We start from the raw sequence: 21,327 nt of genomic DNA, 5'->3' as shown, positions 1-21,327 counted from the left end.
AGCAGTCTCTCAGGGCAGACTCACACTCAGGAGACCTCATCTTCACAACCCATGGCACCACAGGATGCCTGTGCACAATACGCTTATACACAGGCTTCACACGAATGATGTTGTGGTCAGCTCTTCCTCTTCCTTAGTGCATAAAACAAGTCCAGTCTTTTGTCATCTCTGGTGTGGCAGGTAACATATTGTGTGTATGTTGGTAGGACAGGAGACAGGAGATGAGGAAGAGGGCCTGTGGGTGCTATGTCTGCAGCCTGCTGGTGGTAGTTAGCAGTGTGTTGCAGGCTGTGTCTGCATTAGCAGAGGGGGACACGTACGCAACTATCACGATGACGTGCGTAAACTCCCATGGCAGATAGTATGGCCGCACACTAACTGCTAAAAGTTCAATGTCTCTGCAGCACTGCTGCTCCTTAACGACACAATGTCCAGGTATGCACCAGCACACATTAATGAACACAGCCAGGCCTCCTCCTTTCCTCTTTTCACTGTCCGCTGTTCTGTCCGCATGCAGTAGTGTTGTCCAGAGCAACAGCAGAGTCAGGGATGTTAAGGGTCAGCCACGTTTCCGTGAACAACATGATGCTCTCTCTATATTCGCGCTGATGTCTCGTGAGTGCGACAAGCTCGTCCGTTTTGTTGGGGATCGATCTAATGTTCCCCGTGATCATGGAGGGGAGGACAGGTCTGAAGCGACAGCTCTTCTCCCGAAGTTTCCTTCCAGCGCGTCAGCCTCTGCGTGTCTTTCAAAGCACCTCCACCAGGATTATGTGTCTGCTGTTATAGAATAGGTATAACTCATTTGGCTTGTTCACCCATTTCCTGGCAACCATTTCCAGCCTGCCTCACTGGAAATCACAGATGTTGTTCCTCTCCAGGCGATGCTTTAACCTCTTCCTGTAGCTGTCCTTTTTTTGGGTGACTGAGCTTTCAGCTCAGCGGTCACCCAGAGCTTGTTGTTGGAAAAACACTGTATTATTTTAGTTGGCACTGTGTTTTCCACACAGAAGTTTATGTAGTCTTTGACGCTATCAATATCCTCCGCATGTGGACTGCAGGTTGAACTTCCTGAGCTGTCTCAGAAATTACAACGTCTGCTGGGCTTTTTTGCAGACATTGTCTCTGTTGGGGGCCCTAGAAACCTGAATGAGTCCACAGTAGACAATGTGTTGTCATGGAGGGGGCAGGCAGTTCTTCCTGAAGTCCACTGTCATCTCATCAGCCGGTGCTGATTGTGCGGGTGCCAGATGTGATGCTGCCCAGCCTCACCTGCTGCCTCCCGTTGGTTTGGAGGCTCCTGGTCCACTGGCAAGTGGGGTTAGGGACGGTGAGCTGCGTCAGTTTGTGCTGGAGTATCTAGTGGGGACATTCAGGCTGGTGATGGTGGACTTCCTAGGATGGGGCACGTTGGTGGACTGTCTGAAGCAGTTGGGAACTGTGAGATCTTCAACCGTTCTCTGCAGCTCTCCAGTGAGGATCGGTACCAGCTGGTCAGCACAGACTCTGAGGCAGTTTGAGGAAACACCGTCAGGTCTGGGGGCCTTTCTGGTTTTCTGCCTTTGAAGGAGGTGACAGACATCTTCTTCATAGCTCACACAGCAGTGTCCAGGAGGTGTGAGGTGGTTTGTTTCAAACCGGCAGTAGAATTTGTTAAAGTCATCTGCCACATGTTTGCTAGCCTCAGGGTGTGGAGACGTTTTTTTGTAGTTAGTAATGTGCTGCAGCCTCTCCAGACTAACACAGGGTCGTTTGTTAATAGGCTGTTCTGCAGCCTTTTTGCCATATCTCCTTTTGTCTGCCTTCACCTCCTTTGTCGGCCTGTTTCTGGTCTGCCTGTACAGGGACCGGTCACATACAGTCCTTTAGTTGCTTCTTGCCTCCTTTGTCCACATCTTCACTGTTTTTGCCGGTGGTGTCTGCTGTTGTACCACTGTAGTGTAAGCAGAAGAGAGATGAACCAGATTGTGATCAGAGCGTCCTAAAGGGGGGAGGGGGACAGAGGTATATGCGTTTCTTGTGTTATCATATAGAGGATCCAGAGTTTTTTGTCCCTTGTGTGGCAGTTAACATACTGGGTGAAGTTGGACAGGGTGGTGGAGAGGGGAGCAGGCATGGTTAAAGTCCCCAGAGACGAGAATAAGGGCGTTCGAGTACTACAGCCGAGACACAGTGCTGTGCACGCACTCTTACGCGTCAGCTGCGTTGATCAACGGAGGGATGTAAGCAATCACTACTAACACATTGGAGAACTTCTGTGGGAGGTAGTAATACAGCTGAATGCTGACTGCCACCAGTTCAATTTCCCTGCTACAGTATTGTTCTTTAACCGTGGTGTGGTCCGGGTTACACCATCTATCGTTCACAAACACGCCAGTCCCCCACCTTTCCTCTTGCTGCTTTGCGCCACGCTCTGGTCCCCCGAGGCCGGCTCGAAGAGTTCAGTTCAATTTTATTAATGTAACGCCAAGGTCATCTCAGGCAACTTTACAAGGTCAGGTTTAAGACCTTACACAACTAAATCCAACAGAATCAGAAAGAGCTTTATTGCCAGGTCCTGTAGAGTGCACTTTACAGAACTAGGAACTTGTCTTTGTGTTGGCACACCCAGGCAGCCGTCTATGGCGCCACGTCCCATCTGATGGTGGAAGCAAGTTGCAGTGCAAAACAATCCGGGATGAGATGTTACTGATTAGTCTTTCAATCCGGGTCATCATCCTCTGATGCAGTTCCTCGGAACAAGCTGAGATGTTACTTGTCAGTCCATCAATCCGGGCCATCCTCTGGTGTAATTCCATCAGCCGAGCATCCCTGGACCTCAGGGGCATTTGTAGCTCCACGGCCGGTGGATGTGCCAATAAGCTGGCCGCAGATTTTCTAATTTTTCAATAAAGCAGGGCACCGCCAAGGCCAATCATGAGTAGCCCTGTTATCAAAGTCCAAAATATGAATAGATCCTCTGCATCCTTGATGAACAGTGGCTCCAGACACACGGGGAACCAGGCATCCCGCATGTAACCAGAGAAAAAAGTCCCCAAGGGGCAGAGTGGTTCTCCCGGTGATTTTTTTCTTTGTGAGAAAATTTTATCCAGTTCTGAGTGACAAGTTGATTAGCTCCATGTAGTTGTTCCAGAATAGCAGATCAGGGTACTCAGAAAAGACAGGACAGGGACCCTGCAAGCAAGAGTCAGAAGTAGAAACAGCAAGCCCAGCAAGAGGAAAAACTCACTTTCTAACAAGGACGAAACCTCCAGCGGAACCAGGCTGGATGTGGGCAGCCATCTGTCTTGACTGGTTGGGGTGGGGGGGTAGAGAGAGAAAAGCACAGCAACAACAACAAGCAACAACAGAGCACAGGCAGGATGGTTGGACTCGCAGCTGCCCATCAAAGACACATAGCTCTGAGTCCGATGATACCTATAGGTGAGGACATAGTGGGAGAGAGTAAGAGAGCGGGGGAGAAGCACAACTACTGGAGAAAAATAGACAATGTTAGTTAAACATGGAAAAATTATGGGAGGTTATTGGATAGAAGGAAACAGAGCTCAGTGTATAAATGAAGTCCCCCAGCAGTCTATGTCTACTGTATGGCGTTAAATTAGGGTCAGATTACATTTGTGCATGCCTAAACCAATCTGCGCGTGTGTAACCAGATTAGTACCTGTAGACCTAGTGGGGCTATACCATGCTTACACCTAATTTGGGGCGTTAAAATTACGCACAAATCGTAAAAGCAGATCCTAAAAGCTCCACAAGCAGTACACAGCAACAAGCTAATCCACTGACTGATGACTTTATTTATATTACTTTATTTTTATTTATTTATTTTTATTGGATAGCTCAATCGGTAAAGTCGCAGGACTTGCATTCGGCGGGGTCCCCCGGTTCGAATCCCCGTTAGGGCGAATAAGCATCCAGTGTGGGTCCTTGGGCACACCTACCTCACATGATGAGAGACAATGAACCACATGAGATACCGGCTCAGACGTCGCCCGGTCTAGCAAGGTCTGCGTCAGGTGTTGGGGAACCAGAGCAGACGTGGGCGACAGGAACAAGAAAGAAATGGCTGAGATGCGAGAACGAGAACTGAGAACTGTTACTACTCAAGTAATCCTAGTCAGAGGGGTTACATGCAAAGAATGTGCGGGGAATGGGAATTCAAGACTCACGGCGAAGTAACTAGTAGCTCAGTGTTCCAACATCCACAAACGGCAACTTGACGACAATTGCTACGGCAAGGGGGAGCCAGGACGCCAGGTCAGAGGGGAGGTTTCACCGTCTCCCCAACCGGAAATTGGGTACCAAGCCCCAATGAGCACAGATACGCTGAGCGAGGCAGCAACTGACCTGAAAGATAAGATCATGGCGAGATTGAACAGGCAACCCCGAAGCAAACTACAACGGCTAAAGTTTCATGGAAGATGTGAATGCAGCATTGAGAGCGATCCCTACCACAACAATCACAGAAACCAATGAGCTGATATACGCTTCAGCATCAGTGATCCTAGAGGTGCTTGGCTATAAGAGCAACCATGGGAGCCATGAGAAACAATACCCACAAAGGAAACGAAGGTTGGAGGCAAAAATTAAGGCAGCTCGGAAGGAAGTGAGCCAAATGACAGAGGCCCAGAGAGGTGCAATGAAAAGACCGATGCCCAAGAGGTACAGCCAGATGCCAATACCTGAAGCACTCTAAACTGCCAAGCAAAGGCTACAAGCCTTGGCCAGCCGCCTAAAGAGATACACCAGAGACAACAAAGCCAGACGAATCAACCGACTGATCGCAACACAACCTGCGAAAGTGTACTCTCAATGTCAGGGTAATAACAGCAGAGCAGCACCACCAAGGCTGGAAACTGAACAGTACTGGAAAGGTATATGGGAGAGGGAGGCATCACACAACAGTGATGCACAGTGGCTGGTGGATCTGAGGGAAGACCACAGCAACCTCCCTGAACAGAACCCAGTGACTATCACAGTGGCAGACATCCAACAAAGAGTCTCAGGTATGAAAAACTGGACAGCACCCGGCCCTGACATGATCCACGCCTACTGGCTAAAGAAGCTCACTGCAATCCATGAGCGCCTGGCAGCACAAATGAACCAGCTGCTAAGGGATGGGACTCACTCTGAATGGCTAACCGAAGGGCGAACTGATAATGAAGGATCCCTCAAAGGGTACAATCCCATCCAAATACCGGCCAATAACCTGTCTCTCCACAACATGGAAGCTCATATCAGGCATCATCGCAGCTAAGATAAGTGGGCATATGGCTCAATACATGAGCGAAGCACAGAAGGGCATTGGTAAGGATACCAGAGGAGCCAAACACCAACTCCTGGTTGACAGAACAGTTGCCCAAGACTGCAGAGTGCGACACACCAACCTGTGCACAGCCTGGATCGACTTCAAGAAAGCCTATGACTCAATGCCACACACGGATCACTGAATGCTTGGAGCTGTACAACATCAACAGAACTCTAAGGGCCTTCATTGCAAACTCGATGAGGTTGTGGAGAACCACCCTTGAAGCCAATGGGAAGCCACTTGCCCAAGTATCCATCAAAGGTGGCATATACCAAGGAGATGCACTGTCCCCACTGCTGTTCTGCATAGGTCTGAACCCCCTCAGCTAAATAATAAACAAGACTGGCTATGGATACCGACTCCGGAACGGGGCCACCATAAGTCACCTCCTCTACATGGATGACATCAAGCTGTACGCCAAGAGTGAGCGAGACATCGACTCGCTGATCCACACCACCAGGATCTACAGCTCGGACATCGGGATGTCATTCGGGCTCGAGAAATGTGGGAGGATGGTGACAAAGAGAGGCAAGGTAATCCACACAGAAGGGGTCTCACTCCCAGAAGGAACAATAGCAGACATTGAGGACAGTTACAAGTACCTTGGAATACCACAGGCAAACGGCAACCTTGAACAGGCAACAAGGAATGCGGCAACAGCCAAATACCTCCAACGAGTAAGGCAAGTCCTAAGAGGCCAGTTCAATGGCAAGAACAAATCCCGGGCAATAAACAGCTACGCCCTGCCAGTGATCAGATACCCTGCGGGAATAATAAGGTGGCCAAAGGAAGAGATACAGACCACTCCTCACCATGCATGGGGGGTTCCACCCCAAATCCAGCACCCTGAGACTGTACGCTAGCCGCAAGGAAGGAGGCCGAGGACTAGTGAGCGTGAGAGCCACTATCCAGGATGAAACATCCAAGATCCATAAGTACATCAAGGATAAGGCCTCGACAGATGACGTGCTGAGTGAATGTCTCAGGCAGTGGAGAACAGAGGATGAGATGCTGGAAGAGGGACCATCATGGGAGGACAAGCCCTTACACGGGATGTACCACCGGAACATAACTGAAGTGGCTGATCTCAACAAATCCTACCAATGGCTTGAAAGCGCTGGGCTGAAGGACAGCACAGAGGCACTCATCCTGGCCACACAGGAGCAGGCCCTGAGCACCAGAGCCATAGAGGCCCAGATCTACCACACCAGACAAGACCTAAGGTGTAGACTGTGCAAAGAGGCCCCTGAGACAGTCCAGCACATAACTGCAGGGTGTAAGATTCTGGCAGGGAAAGCATACATGGAACGCCATAACCAAGTGGCTGGCATAGTATACAGGAACATCTGTGCAGAGTATGGACTGGAAACCCCAAGGTCAAAGTGAGAAACACCTCCCAAGGTGGTAGAGAACGAGCGAGCCAAGATCCTGTGGGACTTCCAGATACAGACAGACAGAATGGTAATGGCGAACCAACCAGACATTGTGGTGGTGGACAAAGAACAGAGGAAAGCCTTAGTGGTGGATGTGGCAATACCAAGCGATGGCAACATCAGGAAAAAGGAACATGAGAAACTAGAGAAATACCAAGGGCTCAGAGAAGAACTGGAGAAGGCTTGGAAGGTGAAGGCCACAGTGGTGCCTGTGGTGATTGGAGCACTGGGGGCAGTGACCCCCAAATTGGAGGAATGGCTACAACAGATCCCTGGAATAACATCCGACATCTCAGTCCAGAGAAGTGCAGTCCTAGGAACAGCAAGGATACTGCGCAGAACCCTCAAGCTTCCTGGCCTCTGGTAGAGGACCAGAGCTTGGAAAGTGGATGAGACCACCCGCGTGGGGTGAGAAGGGAGTTTTTTATATCCCAAAGGATTAAGACTTGAGATGTCGCCTGCTCTGGCCGCAGGCAAACACTTAACTATGACCGCTGGATTCTCTAACTTAACATTTTGGACTATGGAGTCATCAGGGATCAGAGTGGTTTTCCTAGCAGGTATGTCGCTGAGTGGGGAAAATCTGTGTAAAACTTGAAGCGGTTGTTGGTGAACCGTGGGCGCCTGTCTAAAGCTACGTTTCTTACCAGCCGGCTTCTTGGGACCTGCCGAGGGACTGCCATCAACGAAAGGGCCCTGGTCAGCTGGCCTATTTTCTAAGATGTGAAGCCAAGACTCTAAGTCTAACAACCTCGCCTCCAAACCTGCAACTAGCGTACAATTATTAAAGTTTACATTACCATGACGAAAGGAGGATAAGCTAAACATTAAGCACACCGAGCACCAAACAGAGGGAGAGGGTCAGGGGGAAGCCATAGCAGGAATGTGAGCTAACTGCTACGCGAGAGAAAATGGTAAATGACTGTAAAGACTAGCAGGACGTTTAATGAGAAGAAAGGATGCTTGATTCTTACAAGCTTGTTTGGCGACTCTTAGCAGTCGTTACCACATATAAGGTGATAATATTTAGAAAAGAGCAGAGAGTAACGCCGTACACACGTAGTGGCAGCAAACATCAGCAACCGCTTACTGTCGGTCAGCCAGTCCCCTCCTTACAGAATGTGAGGCAAGATAATAAAACAAAGTTCAAAAGTAATGGAGTTTGTACCCTTAGTCGCATCACTCCATATGGTTTTATAGAAAGAACACAAACATGGTGGAAAAACACAAAAAAAGCAAAGGAAAGAACACAAATGAATAGAGCTTCTGTAAAACATGCAGTGTCCCATTTGGACTTCCAGCCTGTACTCAGCACAGAGGTTCCTGTACACTATGCCAGCCACTTGGTTATGACGTTCCATTTATGCTCTGTCTGCTGCCAATGTGAGAACACCTTGGATGGCTCAGTGGAGATCATCCTGTTTATTCAACTGGTTTTAACTTCTCTGGTGTATCTCTTTAGATATGTAGGTCATGTTTCCCAGGTTGTACTTCCTTGTCATGAGTTTCTGTAGTTCTAATAGTTGGCTAACCTTTTTGTGTTGCCTTGAACCCCATGGGGGATACTGCACCTTATGGCTTGTGTTCTTATATTTTCAATTCAAAGCAATTTATCAGCTGATTGGTCAGTGATGGTCATAGTTGGTATTGTTTGTAGTGCTGTATTGACATGTTCTGGCAGACTATCAGAAAGGGCCTTCACTTTTTTTTTTTTGATAACTGGCTTTGGGGGTTCCAAGTGTCTGTCTTAGCCATGATCTTCATTCATGGGTCAGCTGCTCTTGGGTTAAGCTCTGTTAGATGTTAGGTTTCGAAGTATCCGTAGTTCCCACATATTCTTCATTTAACCCTGCTCACTAGGGTCACTGCTGTGCACTAAAATAACTAAGGTATTTCAACAAAAAACATTATTTTGCAGAAAAAACGCATCACAATTAGAGAAAAATAATGACTGTAGCATGGAAAAAGATTACAACAAAATTTTCTGAAGCTTACAGTCAGCAAGTAGTAGGAAGTGTATAGTTCTCTGCTCTCTAATGACTTTACATCTGCGGCCACAGGACAACACTAGTCTCTGACACTGCTCTAGTGTGATTTTTGGTCCACTCTTCTTCCAGTCTCCTCCACAGTTCGGTGACTCTAGTGGGTTTCTTGGCCATAACTTTGTCACCAAGGATTTTTGCAGAGGTTTTCTATTGGGTTGAGATCAGGACTCTGGGCAGGCCATGTCATTATTTCAATGTGTTCTGTTTCAAGACAGTGATTTACTCATTTTGCAGTGCGACATGGAGCGTTGTCCTGCATAAACACTGCGGGATGATTGGGTGTTGAGCGCAGGGAAGGAACCATATGTTCTGATGATAAACGTTTGCATTCACTCTGTCCTGTAGCTGTATAAGAGGCCCAACTCCTGCTGCAGAAAACATCCCCCAAACCATGACACTTCTTCCTCCACCTTTCACTGACTTATTTACACACTTTGGGTTTAGTCTTTCTCCAGTTTGTTGCCGAACATAATGTTTCCCATCAAACCCAAATAAATTAAACTTGCTTTCACTAAAGTGAACTTAAGAGCAGGTTGTGTGGACAGAGGAGAACTGGTCCACAGCAAAGCTTAGTCTAGCCTTTTGATTCTTTCTGCTAATGAGAGCTTTGGTCACTGCAGAGTGGGCTTTCAGTCCAAATGCTTTTAAATGTCGAGTCGCTGTATGATGAGAATCATTTTGTTTATCCACATATCCTAAACTTTATCTGCTGTAAGTCAGCCGCATTCTCTTTTATTAACCGACGGAGGGGCAAATGAGTTATTTTTACTACTCTTTTTAATCTTTATGTGGAATTACTAAAATTTTATTTCTGTCGATACCCATTTTGAGACTGTTTATAAATTTTTAGGTGTTGCTAAATTTTCACCCTGAATTAATCAGCAGCTCATTTGTTTGTTGTAGGCTCTATTCTGTGTCCATTCCTAGAGGACCACAAAGAGGACATCCTGTGTGGTCCAGTTTGGCTGGCAAGTGGGTTGGACCTCTCTGGCCATGCAGGCATGCTCAGCCTCACTAGCCCTAAACTGGTTAAAGGTAGGTGTGGCCATGGTATGTTAAGTCTCATGAATTTTGACACCTATGTTCATGCATTTTGTCAAGTTAAGTAATTTTTCCTGTACATTAGGCATGGCAGGAGGAAAGTACCGCTCTTTCCTAGTTCACATTAAAGCAATTAGTGAAAAAGCCATGGATGAGAGCTCCCGGCCAGTGATGAGAATCTCCAGTGCCAAGCCCCATGGAACCAAAGCGCACACACTGTCTACTTTGCTTCAGCGGGCTCAAGCCTCCAAGGTACATATTCACGCTGGTTTGTTTGGTTGTTTCAACATGGGCAAAGTGAAACAAAGTGTGCATATTTTATGGGAAGTCTAATTTCAAATTGTTAATGTGGCCCAACCTCAATAACATTTTCCCTCCAGCAACCCCAGGTAATTTCAGTTTAAGTCTCCTGATGTAGGACATTCAGTGTGCTACTCATACTGCACGCCTGTTACGTATTGTTAAACTTTGGAAAGGTATGATTTGTTCTATTTCCTGTGGCGGTCTGTGCGTTGAAAAATAAAGGGGGTATTGTATAGTCAATATTCTGTGCATCAGCTAGAAAAAATACTAGTCTACCATTACATACATATTTTTCTAATAGAGAGTTGCAAGGGCACATTAGTTATTTTGTGTGCCCATGCATGTTTGTGTAGGAGAAGATGTCTGCCGTCAAAAATGAGACGCCCACACCCTCGAAGAAAGCAGAAAACCTTCGAGGCTGTGACCTGCTCCAAGAAGTTTCAATTACAATCAGGAGGTTTAAAAAGACCTCAGTACCCAAAGAAAGGTAAGACTGCTGAAGAGTAAGGGTACAAGTTAAGTGTTAAAATTTAAATTGCACACATCTGTTTGCACAATGATTTTGGTTGTGAATGTGTATTTATATATATATATATATATTTATATATATATATATATATATATATATATATATATCTATATATATATATATATATCTTATATATATATATATATATATCTATATATCTATATATCTTACTCTATCTTCTATTAGTATATATCTATATACTTTATGTATATATATCTATATATATATAGTATCTATATCTATCTATCTATATCTATATTCTATATATATATATATATTATATATTTATTTATTTATTTAACAGCAATTAACTTCAAATTGGACTACCGTTGTTTATTGCTTTTCAGGGTCCAGCGCTGTGCCATGTTACAATTTCCAGAATTCCATGAGAAGATGCTGGATGCGTTGTGTCGGCAAACAGAGAGAATAGCCTCTGAACATGCACAAAGCCTTATTCTGGATGTCTTGTGCTGGCTAGCTGGGGTTTTCTCCAATGGACCCTGCAGGTAAGTAACAGCAAATAATAAAGGATTATGTCACTTTTTAAAGACAAGCCATAAGCAAATGGCTTTCTTTTTTTTTAGCTTAAAAGAAGGAAAGGAAGGACTGCTTATAAAAACAAGGACAAGACTGATGGATATTGTGAGGGTGTGTTTCTTTGAGGCCGGCAGGAGCATAGCACACAAATGTGCCCGTTTTCTTGCACTTTGCATTGGGTAAGTGAAACACATCATTGTTACTGCTACTAATATAGTATATAATATAGTAATAGTACTCTACAGTGGTAGCAATTAAAAGTGTTGGCCTCTACTGTGATTTACTTTCAATTTCACCACTTTCTCACCTGGTGTGCACCACAGGATAGTGTGTTTTGTCCTTTTGACCAGTAGATGGCGATTGACTCTCACTTCTGCTCCTAAAACGCGGTACTTAACTACGTAGGTAACAGAAAGTAATAATAATTTCAATTTATAATGCACTTCATTTTAAATTAATGTCAAAGTTCTACAAATAAATTAGACCAGAGAGCTCAGATAAATAAGTTTTAAGACCAGATTTAAAAGCGTCCACAGTCTATAGAATTCTCAACTGCTGCACAAGTCATATCTTCGGATATATAAGTATAAACCATACCAATTATTCTTGTGGAGTAAACATATGTAGAACAACTTGCTGCATTAATGAGTTGCAGACATGCAGCTGATCATGCCGCCAGATGCAGCACATCCTCCCATTGAGCTTTCTCTTTGTCCCGGAGCTGTAGTATTTTTTAACTTGCTGACTGAGTAGTAACAACACATTAGCATGTCTAGTCGCCTCTGTGGAGAAATATTATTGCAACAACACATCATCAGTATGGTAAAACTAACCTGACGGTCTAATCCCAGGCCACGACCCCTAAACTGTGAAGTTTGCCTTTGCGACTGTTAGCAAACCTGCAGTGTGTTTACATTAATATTGTAAAGATGATGCAAAGCAATGGTTGGACGTCCTTCATACCACCACATTAATAATCGTGTATAATTTCACATCCTGAGCAGATCCTAGTTGTAGGGACCTCAGAGGCATTGGTTTGACTTAATATCAACATTTTGACATTTCTGTAGTGGTGCTGCTGTATTTGAAGTAGTTTTTCCTCCTTGCTTCCTCAGTTGTGCATGTCATATGGACATAGTAAGAAATACATTACATGATGTCTTCCTTTTTTACTGTAGCAATGGAAAAGGAGATCCAGCTCAACAGGGATTTAGTGTCAGTCTTCTAAAATCCTTGCTGGACAATATGCCTTATTTGCCTGCAGCCGCAACTGGTGGTGAGTAACAGAAACATTTTAACAACATACACTTGCTTTGTCTGTTTATTTCATTCAGAACATTCACTGCATTCCTTTTCTAATCTTTTCATTTTCTGTTTGACTTCAGGCTCAGTTTTCTGGTACTTTGTTTTACTGAACTATGTAAAGGAGGAGGACCTGGCAGGCTGCAGTGCTGCCTGCGCCTCTCTGCTCACTGCAATATCTCAACAGTTGCAGGACCGACTCACTCCACTGGAGGCCCTGCTCCAGAGCAGGTAGGCTTAAAAATTTAGTTGAACAGAGGCTTTACTAGCTCTGTGGATTTGGAGTTGACTGAGGTATACCGTTCATACTACCTACCTGTTCACTTCTGTCCAGGTATGGCCTTTACAGCTCTCCATTTGACCCTGTGCTCTTTGATCTGGAGGTTAGTGGATCCTCCTGTAAGAATGCCTTCAACAGCAGCATTGGAGTTCAGTCAGATGAGATTGACCTCTCTGACATTCTCTCTGGTAAGAGTTATGCCATGTCTGACTAAATACTACATTTTTTGAATTTTGTTCTTTTTTAAGTATTCTAAGTATAAATGCTTTGTACATTGTGTCCTTTTTATTTTCTTTTTACGTTGACTGTCCTACAGGGAATGGAAAAGTAAGCAGCTGTGCAGCAGCAGAGGGCAGTTTCACTGCATTAACAGGTCTTCTGGAGGTGGAACCTTTGCATTTTACTTGTATCTCCACTAGTGATGGAACACGGGTGGAACGAGATGATGCTAGCATGTTCACTAGTAATAATAATATTTTTATTTTGATTTAACATCATTTTAATGCAAGTGTCAGTGTGTGTTCTTTGGTCATTGCCCTGATACCTTTATTCAAACCCTAGTGAGCACATTTGGTGTGACAACAGGAGTGGGCAACTTATCAACAGGAACAGTTGGCGAAGCTTCTACAGCTCTGAGTTCTGCAGCTCAGGTGGCACTTCAGTCACTGTCCCATGCCATGGTGTCAGCAGAGCAGCAGCTGCAGGTCCTTCAGGAGAAACAACAGCAACTCCTGAAACTGCAACAGCAGGTAAAAAGTCAAGTTAATATTGCACAGCACCTGATGAGCTTATGTAGTTCCAATTACAAGGTGTATTTTTATATTAAACGACATGTGTATTATGTCAAACTTATGACCTGCCGGGTAACCAGCCGGGTAACCTGGCTGCTGATGGGAATTTCCCTGCTGTGGGACTAATAAAGGCATTCTAATTCTAAATCTAATTCTAATTTTTGATTCAGCTCATCTCTGCTTCTTCAAAGATGTTTTGTTTATTAAAAAAACAAATGTTATGTTCACTCGCATTGTAACTTTACAATTTAGTTTTGTGTACTTTGAGATATTAGGTACAAAAAAGACAGTATCCAGTACTGGTAGTAGCAAATCTCTTACATCTGTGAATTTAATAAATGCAATTATGCTAAGAAAATCAGAATCAGAATTGTTTTCATTTGCCAGGTTTGCACAAGACAAACAAGGAAATGCATCTGGTCTGACTACATCTTTTCATACCCTCATACCGAACAGTAATTATTTACAAATCAATTGGTTGAGTTATAATCAAACATTATTTGCATAAAGAATATAAAGAATAGAATAAAATAAATTAAAAGTTGCATCACACATTTTTTTACTTTGTGAGAATTTAATGATTTGTCCTTTTAGGTATATGGGCAATTATGGCCCTTCCAGGGCCACTGTCCTGCTGGTTTTCCAACTCTCCCTGCTAATTACCGTGATCAAGTGTGTCCGTTAACTTTTTTTAGCTACTAATTGACTCTCACCTGATTGAGGTAATCAGTGGTAACCTAGCCACGGAGAATTGAAAAACCAGCAGGACAGCGGCCCTCGAAGACTGGAATTGATCACCCCTGCACTGTATGCATATGTAGGCTTACATGTTTGTTTGTCTTTTGCTGTTTGGAAGTTTTTTTGTTCTACTGCAATTGTCAGTCTAATGTTTAATAAGACTTTGTCTGTGCTAACAATAAACAGAAGGCCAAGCTGGAAGCTAAACTGCATCAGACCACCTCTGCAGCTGCCGCAGCTGCCTCTGGTGTTGGCCCCATCCTCAACTCTATGCCTCCTAGCACCTCCTCTACACCAGGCTTCTTTATTCATCCATCTGACGTAATTCCCCCAACTCCTAAAACCACGCCCCTCTTCATGACCCCTCCCCTCACACCACCCAATGAGGCAGTATCTGCTGCTTTCAGTGCTGAGCTGGCTCACCTTTTTCCCGGCTCCATGATAGACCCTGGTCCTGTAAACGTGGCTGCGCATAAAAACGCACAGAAATCTAAGCCGGTTAGTAATATTCATGTCATTGTTTGGTTTGTTAATGATAACTGATGATTCCTTTTGGCATAGGTAGTGAAGTTCAATACTTGCAACCACATAAATATCAGTATCAAAAGCAAGCATTGAATATAATTTTGCAAGTGGAGAGATGTTTGTTTGTATTTAATAAACCACATCCTATAACGGCAGCATATAAGTAAGCATATTGTTAAATTGTCTTTTCATAACCTGTTTTTTTGTTTTTCAGAGTGCCATGGGCAGTGGTTTGGCATTGGCCATTTCCCAGGCATCTCACTTTTTGCAACCTCCTCCACATCAATCCATTGTTATAGAGCGGATGCACTCTGGTATGTATGTCTGGTATGATATGTCTACCATCTAATTTGTGTTGCCATGTCAATCATCTCAATGTTCACATCATTTTTTCATTACACAAAATGTTTTGAAAAATGTTGGAAGGAAATCTTATTGTCACATAATTATCCAACATGGTGCCACGGACGGCTGCCTCTGTGTTTTGGTACGCTCTACTTTGTATTGTTTTATGTTTTAATTCGGTCACCTGCCACAGTTTTGGATGCTCTTTCTCCAGGGATGAGCTCATGAACATCAGAGCTACAACTCCGTGGACTTCTTCCTAACATTTCTCGCTTCTACCGTGGATTTACTGGCTATTTTGACATAGCAGGTACATAAGGTGAAGCACCGCAGGAGAGGCGCGCGCTCAGGTGTGCTGGTGCGTCTCCGCCGGCGCGGATTACGCACTGCACTGCCACTGATCTTGTTAGGACCTGAAAGAAGTGGACCAGTGAAGCTGTGGGGAACTTCAGGAGTGTCTGGACTGCACAAACTGGGACGTTTTCAGGTCTGCCACCAAAAGCTTGGACGAGTACATGGACACCGTGATGTCCTACATCACCTTCTGTGAGAACAGCGTCATTGCAGCATGTACCAGTGAGAGCTTCAACAATGACAAACCCTGGTTCACAGCTAAGCTCAGACAGCTGAGGTCAGAGAAAGAAGCTGCGAAGTGGGGACAGAGACAAATACAAAGAGGCCAAGCACAGATTTAGCAAGGAGGTGAGAAAAGCTAAATCAGCCCATGGTGAGAGAATGGAACAGCAGTTCTCAGCCAACGACTTCTGTCTGGAAAGGGCTCAAGACCTCCCCCCCAGCCATTGTCCAGCAACAACCCTTCCCCCAACAGCCCCACCTGATCCAGCCGCACAGCTTCACACCTCAGTGTCCCCACCTCCCTCACCCCCCTCTCCTCTCTCTCTCGGAGAGAGGGCTGAACCCCCGCAAAGCTGCGGTCCGGACTCTGTCTCCCCCTCCACTCTGAAGCACTGTGCCAACCAGCTGTTCACAGACATCTTCAACACCTCATTGGAGACCTGTCATGTGCCAATCTGCTTCAAATCCTCAGTCATCATCCCTGTCCCCAAAAATACCAGAATACAGACCCGTGGCCCTGACCTCTGTAGTCATAAAGTCCTTTGAGAGCCCCATCCTCTCCAACATCACAGACCCCCTCCTGGACCCCCTGCTGTTCACCTACAGAGCCAACAGATCGGGAGACAATGCTGTAAACATGGCACACCACTTCATCCTTCAGCATCTGGACTCTCCAGGATCCTACACCAGGATCCTGTTTGTAGATTTCAGCTCTGCCTTCACACAATAGTTCCATCCCTGCTTCGTGACAAACTCACCCAGCTGAATGTGCCTGACTCCACCTGTAGGTGGATCACAGTCCTCCTCATGGACAGACAGCAGTATGTGAGGCTGGGGAAGCTTGTCTCGGACACCCGGACCACCAGCACCGGATTCCCCCAGGGCTGTGTCCTTTCACCTCTGTTACTCTCCCTGTACAAAAACAGCTGCACATCTGGACACCTGTCTGTCAAACTTCTGAAGTTTAAAACAACCATTAACCATTATCTCTGACGGAGATGGTGCAGCACTAACAACCTGGAGCTCAATGCTCTGAAGACAGTGGAGATGACAGTGGACTTTAGGAAGGACCCAGCCCCCCTCCCCCCTGTCATCCTCTGTGAAACCCTGGTGACCTGTGTGGAGTTCTTCCGCTTCCTAGGCACCGTCATCAGCCAGGACTTCAAGTGGGAGCAAAACATCAGCTCCATCACTAAGAAGGCTCAGCAGAGGATGTACTTCCTGAGGCAGCTGAAGAAGTTTTACTTCCCTGTAAAGGTGTTGGTAAACTTCTACACTGCCATCATCAAATCCATCCTTACGTCCTCCATCACAGTCTGGTTCGCTGCGGCCACGGCCCGAGACAAGGCCAAGCTGGAGCGTGTCATCCACTCAGCGGAGAATGTGATCAGCTGCCATCTCCCATCCCTTCAGGGGCTCCACATATCCAGGACCTGGAGACGGGCAGCCAGGATTGTAGCCGACCCCTCTCATCCAGGACATGAACACTTTCAGCCCCTCCCTTCTGGCAAGAGGCTCTGGTCCCAACTGCAGTCAGTCTGTTGAAAAGTGTCCCAACTCCCCCCAGTTGACCCCCCCCAACCAAAGGACTATCGCTGCCACTTACAGGTCCTACCATCCCAGACCACTTGCGCATCCACTTCACTCTACTGTGTATAGTAGTATGCTGATAACTTCATTTTAATTTATCTGTAATTGCACTATCCAATTACCATGTTGTATGTTGTTTAGTCACTATGTCATGTTGTACTGTTTGTACTTTTTTTATGCTGGGATGCACCACCTGCCAACACCAAGTGAAATTCCTCGTTTTGTAAAGTCCGCTCTACAGGACCTGGCAATAAAGCTTTTTCTGATTGTGATTCTGTTACAATGCAGCTCTTTGAATATAAACAAAAACTACAACTTTGTTTATCAGTTCTGACATTGTGAAATTATTTTCTACTCAGGAGCTCGTCGCTTTGTCACTTTGGACTTTGGCCGCCCGGTGTTACTGACTGATGCTCTGATCCCAACCTGTGGCGACTTAGCTTCTCTGTCAATAGACATTTGGACACTGGGGGAAGAGATTGACGGACGCAGACTCGTGGTGGCCACTGACATCAGCACCCACTCCCTCATTTTGCATGACCTGCTACCACCACCTGTATGCCGGTTCATGAAGGTTTGTTTGTAGTGTGCTAAACTTAAAGCGTTACTTGAAGAGTTATCTTTGTGTGCGCTTTTTAGCAAAACACATACATTTGCTTTCCATGACCAGATCACCGTGATTGGGCGTTATGGTAGTACCAATGCTCGAGCAAAGATCCCACTGGGCTTTTACTATGGCCACACGTATATCCTGCCTTGGGAAAGTGAACTGAAGTTGATGCATGATCCTCTCCGCGGAGAGGGGGAGGCAGCCACTCAGCCAGACTTAGACCAGCACTTGACTACAATGGCGGCATTGCAAGAGGACATCCAATGCAGGTAAGATCAAAGTATATTTGTTTGTAGATCAGTAACCTAAATTTGCCTTCTTTTGAGGCAGTATAGAAACAATATACAGTACATAATTTGTAGGTATAAATGACTACTGGACACTGGTTAGTTGACTGATGGACATGTCATTTGACAAATCTTGTATTGGGAATGTTTTTGTCTATGTATCTACAATACAATGATCACTGGAAAAACTGTTAGGCATTAGAAAAATGTATAGACAGTGAAATTATATTAAACTGGAAAATCTAACAGGAGCATTTGGACAATTGAAAAAGTTTTAGGATTTTAGCCAATATTATTAGGGTAGGTCTATTTAAGTGGAAAGATAGTTGTCCAGATTAATCTAAGGTAGAGAAGTCTTGTGACACAGAAAGTCCTATAACCCCTGCTGTTCTTACTAGATACAATCTAGCTTGTCATCGACTGGCGACCCTTCTGCAGAACATTGATCTGCCGCCACTCAACAGTGCTAACAATGCCCAGTACTTTTTGCGAAAACCAGACAAGGTAGTGGAAGAGGACCAGCGTGTATTTTCAGCCTACCAAGACTGCATTCAGCTACAGCTGCAACTCAACCTGGCTCACCATGCTGTCCAGCGGTTACGTGTGTCACTGGGCGCCAGCCGTAAATTGCTTCCCACACCCAGGACTCCAGAAGGTCAGGAACTGGTTCACAACTCTTCCACAGAGCAGCTGAGGACGATCATTCGCTACATACTTGACACACTGCTCAGTCTGCTACATTCCAGTAATGGTGAGCATAGATGAGTCCTGGCATTGCAAATAGCAAATGACATGGTTACAATTAATTGAATTTTTTTATTAAACAAATGAATAAATTTAGAGTGAAAAGCATCCTGATTAACATTGTTGACATACTAGTAATATATTCTTGTTATACATGTGTTTTTTCAGGCCCCTCTGTGCCCTCAGTGCTTCAGAGTACCTTCCATGCCCAGGCCTGTGAGGAACTTTTCAAACATCTTTGCATCAGTGGGACACCTAAGATTCGTCTTCATGCTGGCCTGTTATTGGTGCAGCTTTGTGGAAATGAGCGCTGGTGGGGCCAGTTTCTCTCAAACGTGCTGCAGGAGCTCTACAATTCTGAGCAACTGCTCATATTTCCCCAGGATAGGTACAGTTACTATAACAACACATTACATAAAATGAAACTTGGTTCAAGGCTTTCAAACACATAGCAAATCAATAGATACATGTGGAAATAAAACTACGCACCCTTTTATAAATAACAGGTTTTGGTGATTTTTTTTTTTTATTTTAAATAATGTTAACAGACTGCATATGCGCCACACTTGTCTATTAGCAGCAGGTGTCCACGTTTTAACGTACACAGAAAGATGTTACAAAGATTTTTCTAACTTTTAAACAAATGCTTGTTTTTGAGCAGTGCCTCTAACAAGGCTGGTTTAAAAAAAATACTGTAGTGTACCGGCAAAGTCATTGAAAGCCATCTTCATTCTGCACATTAAGACCACTAATAACAAAATAAATAATAATAATGATATGAAATTTATTGATCCCATATTGGGGAAATTATTTATTTTTTTAACCATACCCGGGGAGCTGAAGTGTCATAATCAAGGACACACTTGGTGATCTGGTGGGCTTTGAACCTGGGACCTTCCACTCCCCCAGCCAAAGCCCTACCGACTGTGCCACCAAGCAATCAACGTAATATTGCTGTAATGGTGCTGTTCTGTATTTGATTGATGCCAAGCTTACGTGCAGCAGCATTTTTCCAGACAGATTGATTGGCTTTAAATTTAAAGCTATGCCATACGCTTTTCTTCTTTTCTCTGTGCATGAAACACAAAAGGACTGATTCTAAGAATTTATTGTGAGTGCATTTGATTTAATTCAAACAGTTTCATTAGTCCAATTACCTGTTCACCAATTTTACTGATCTTGTGTGACCAAGCCAGGACAGGCCCTAGGCGAGATCATGATCATGCGCTCTCTACTCACCCCCCCTGCCACACACTCAGAACTATGCCCCCCTCCCGGCTTGTGATCGCGACTATAACCCCCGGCTCGCAGACGTAATTTTGCACATGGGCGCAATTGTTTCAGTGCTCTATGTGAGATTGTGATTTTACGTTTATCCGCATGTTTTTTTCTGAAGGCATGGAGCGGCGCTAACCCTAACCCCCCCCAGCAGGTGGCGACCTAGGTGACCGCCTATCTCGCCTATGCCCGCCTATGCCCGCCTATGCCAGAAAATATGGTGGCGTGAACCTTATAAGCCAGTAAAAATTCACAGATTAGTTGCATTGTTGTTTAAGCCGCAGGGTTCAGAGTGTGTGAAAAAAGTAGCGGCTAGTAGTCCAGAATTTATGGTATTTATGCCAAAATTGATGGTACTCCAGAAATGTTTCCAGAAAATCGAGTATTTCTCACAGAAAAGCATTGCAATAACACGTGTTTTGCTATACACATCTTTATTCTCTGTGTGTATTGGAACAAAACAAAAAAGGAGGAAAAAAGCTAATTTGTCACAAAACTCCAAATATGGGCTGGACAAAATTATTGGCATCTTTTACTATATTTGGTTGCACACCCTTTGGAAAAAATTGCTGAAATCAGTCACTTTGTATAACCATTGATAAGCTTATTACACCTCTCACCCGGAATTTTGGACCACTGATCCTGTACAAACTGCTACAGGTCTTTCATATTGGAAGGGCACCTTTTCCCAACAGCAATTTTAATATCTCCCCACAGGTGTTCTATGGGATTTACATCTGAACTCATTGTTGGCCACTTCAGAAATCTCCAGAGCCTTTTTTGCCATCCATTTCTGGGTTCTTTTTGAAGTATGTTTGGGCTCATTGTCCTGCTGGAAGACCCAAGATCTCAGACGCAAACCTAGCTTTCTGACACTGGGTCCCACATTGCGACCACAAATCCTTTGATAATCCTTAGATTTCATGATGCCTTGCACACAGTCAAGGCACTCAGTTCTAGAGGCAGCAAAACCACCCCAAAACATCTTTGAACCTTCACCATATTTCACTGTAGGTATTGTGGCCTCATTCTGTTTTCAGTAAACAGTAGAATTATGTATTCCTG

At 44.8% G+C, this 21,327-nt stretch overlaps 1 protein-coding gene across 3 annotated transcripts in view; it reads left to right on the top strand.

Annotated features, from left to right (window-relative positions):
- birc6 (baculoviral IAP repeat containing 6) overlaps nucleotides 1–21,327 on the top strand; it is a 100,267-nt gene that overhangs the window by 23,197 nt on the left and 55,743 nt on the right. For all 3 annotated transcript variants that reach the window (XM_029127536.3, XM_055502776.1, XM_029127535.3), the window contains exons 15-30: nucleotides 9,690–9,821; nucleotides 9,913–10,079; nucleotides 10,484–10,617; nucleotides 11,007–11,165; nucleotides 11,244–11,375; nucleotides 12,375–12,472; nucleotides 12,582–12,729; nucleotides 12,833–12,966; nucleotides 13,095–13,241; nucleotides 13,340–13,527; nucleotides 14,494–14,805; nucleotides 15,047–15,146; nucleotides 17,703–17,917; nucleotides 18,014–18,222; nucleotides 18,639–18,991; nucleotides 19,153–19,372. In XM_029127536.3, the coding sequence (XP_028983369.1) occupies nucleotides 9,690–9,821; nucleotides 9,913–10,079; nucleotides 10,484–10,617; nucleotides 11,007–11,165; nucleotides 11,244–11,375; nucleotides 12,375–12,472; nucleotides 12,582–12,729; nucleotides 12,833–12,966; nucleotides 13,095–13,241; nucleotides 13,340–13,527; nucleotides 14,494–14,805; nucleotides 15,047–15,146; nucleotides 17,703–17,917; nucleotides 18,014–18,222; nucleotides 18,639–18,991; nucleotides 19,153–19,372 (2,848 nt within the window). The remainder of the gene's footprint in view (nucleotides 1–9,689; nucleotides 9,822–9,912; nucleotides 10,080–10,483; nucleotides 10,618–11,006; nucleotides 11,166–11,243; nucleotides 11,376–12,374; nucleotides 12,473–12,581; nucleotides 12,730–12,832; nucleotides 12,967–13,094; nucleotides 13,242–13,339; nucleotides 13,528–14,493; nucleotides 14,806–15,046; nucleotides 15,147–17,702; nucleotides 17,918–18,013; nucleotides 18,223–18,638; nucleotides 18,992–19,152; nucleotides 19,373–21,327) is intronic.

The sequence above is a fragment of the Betta splendens genome, chromosome 15 (genome assembly GCF_900634795.4).
Source record: "Betta splendens chromosome 15, fBetSpl5.4, whole genome shotgun sequence".
NCBI lineage: Eukaryota > Metazoa > Chordata > Actinopteri > Anabantiformes > Osphronemidae > Betta > Betta splendens.
Note: the sequence above shows the minus strand (reverse complement) of the source record. Positions and strands in the feature narration are given on the sequence as shown.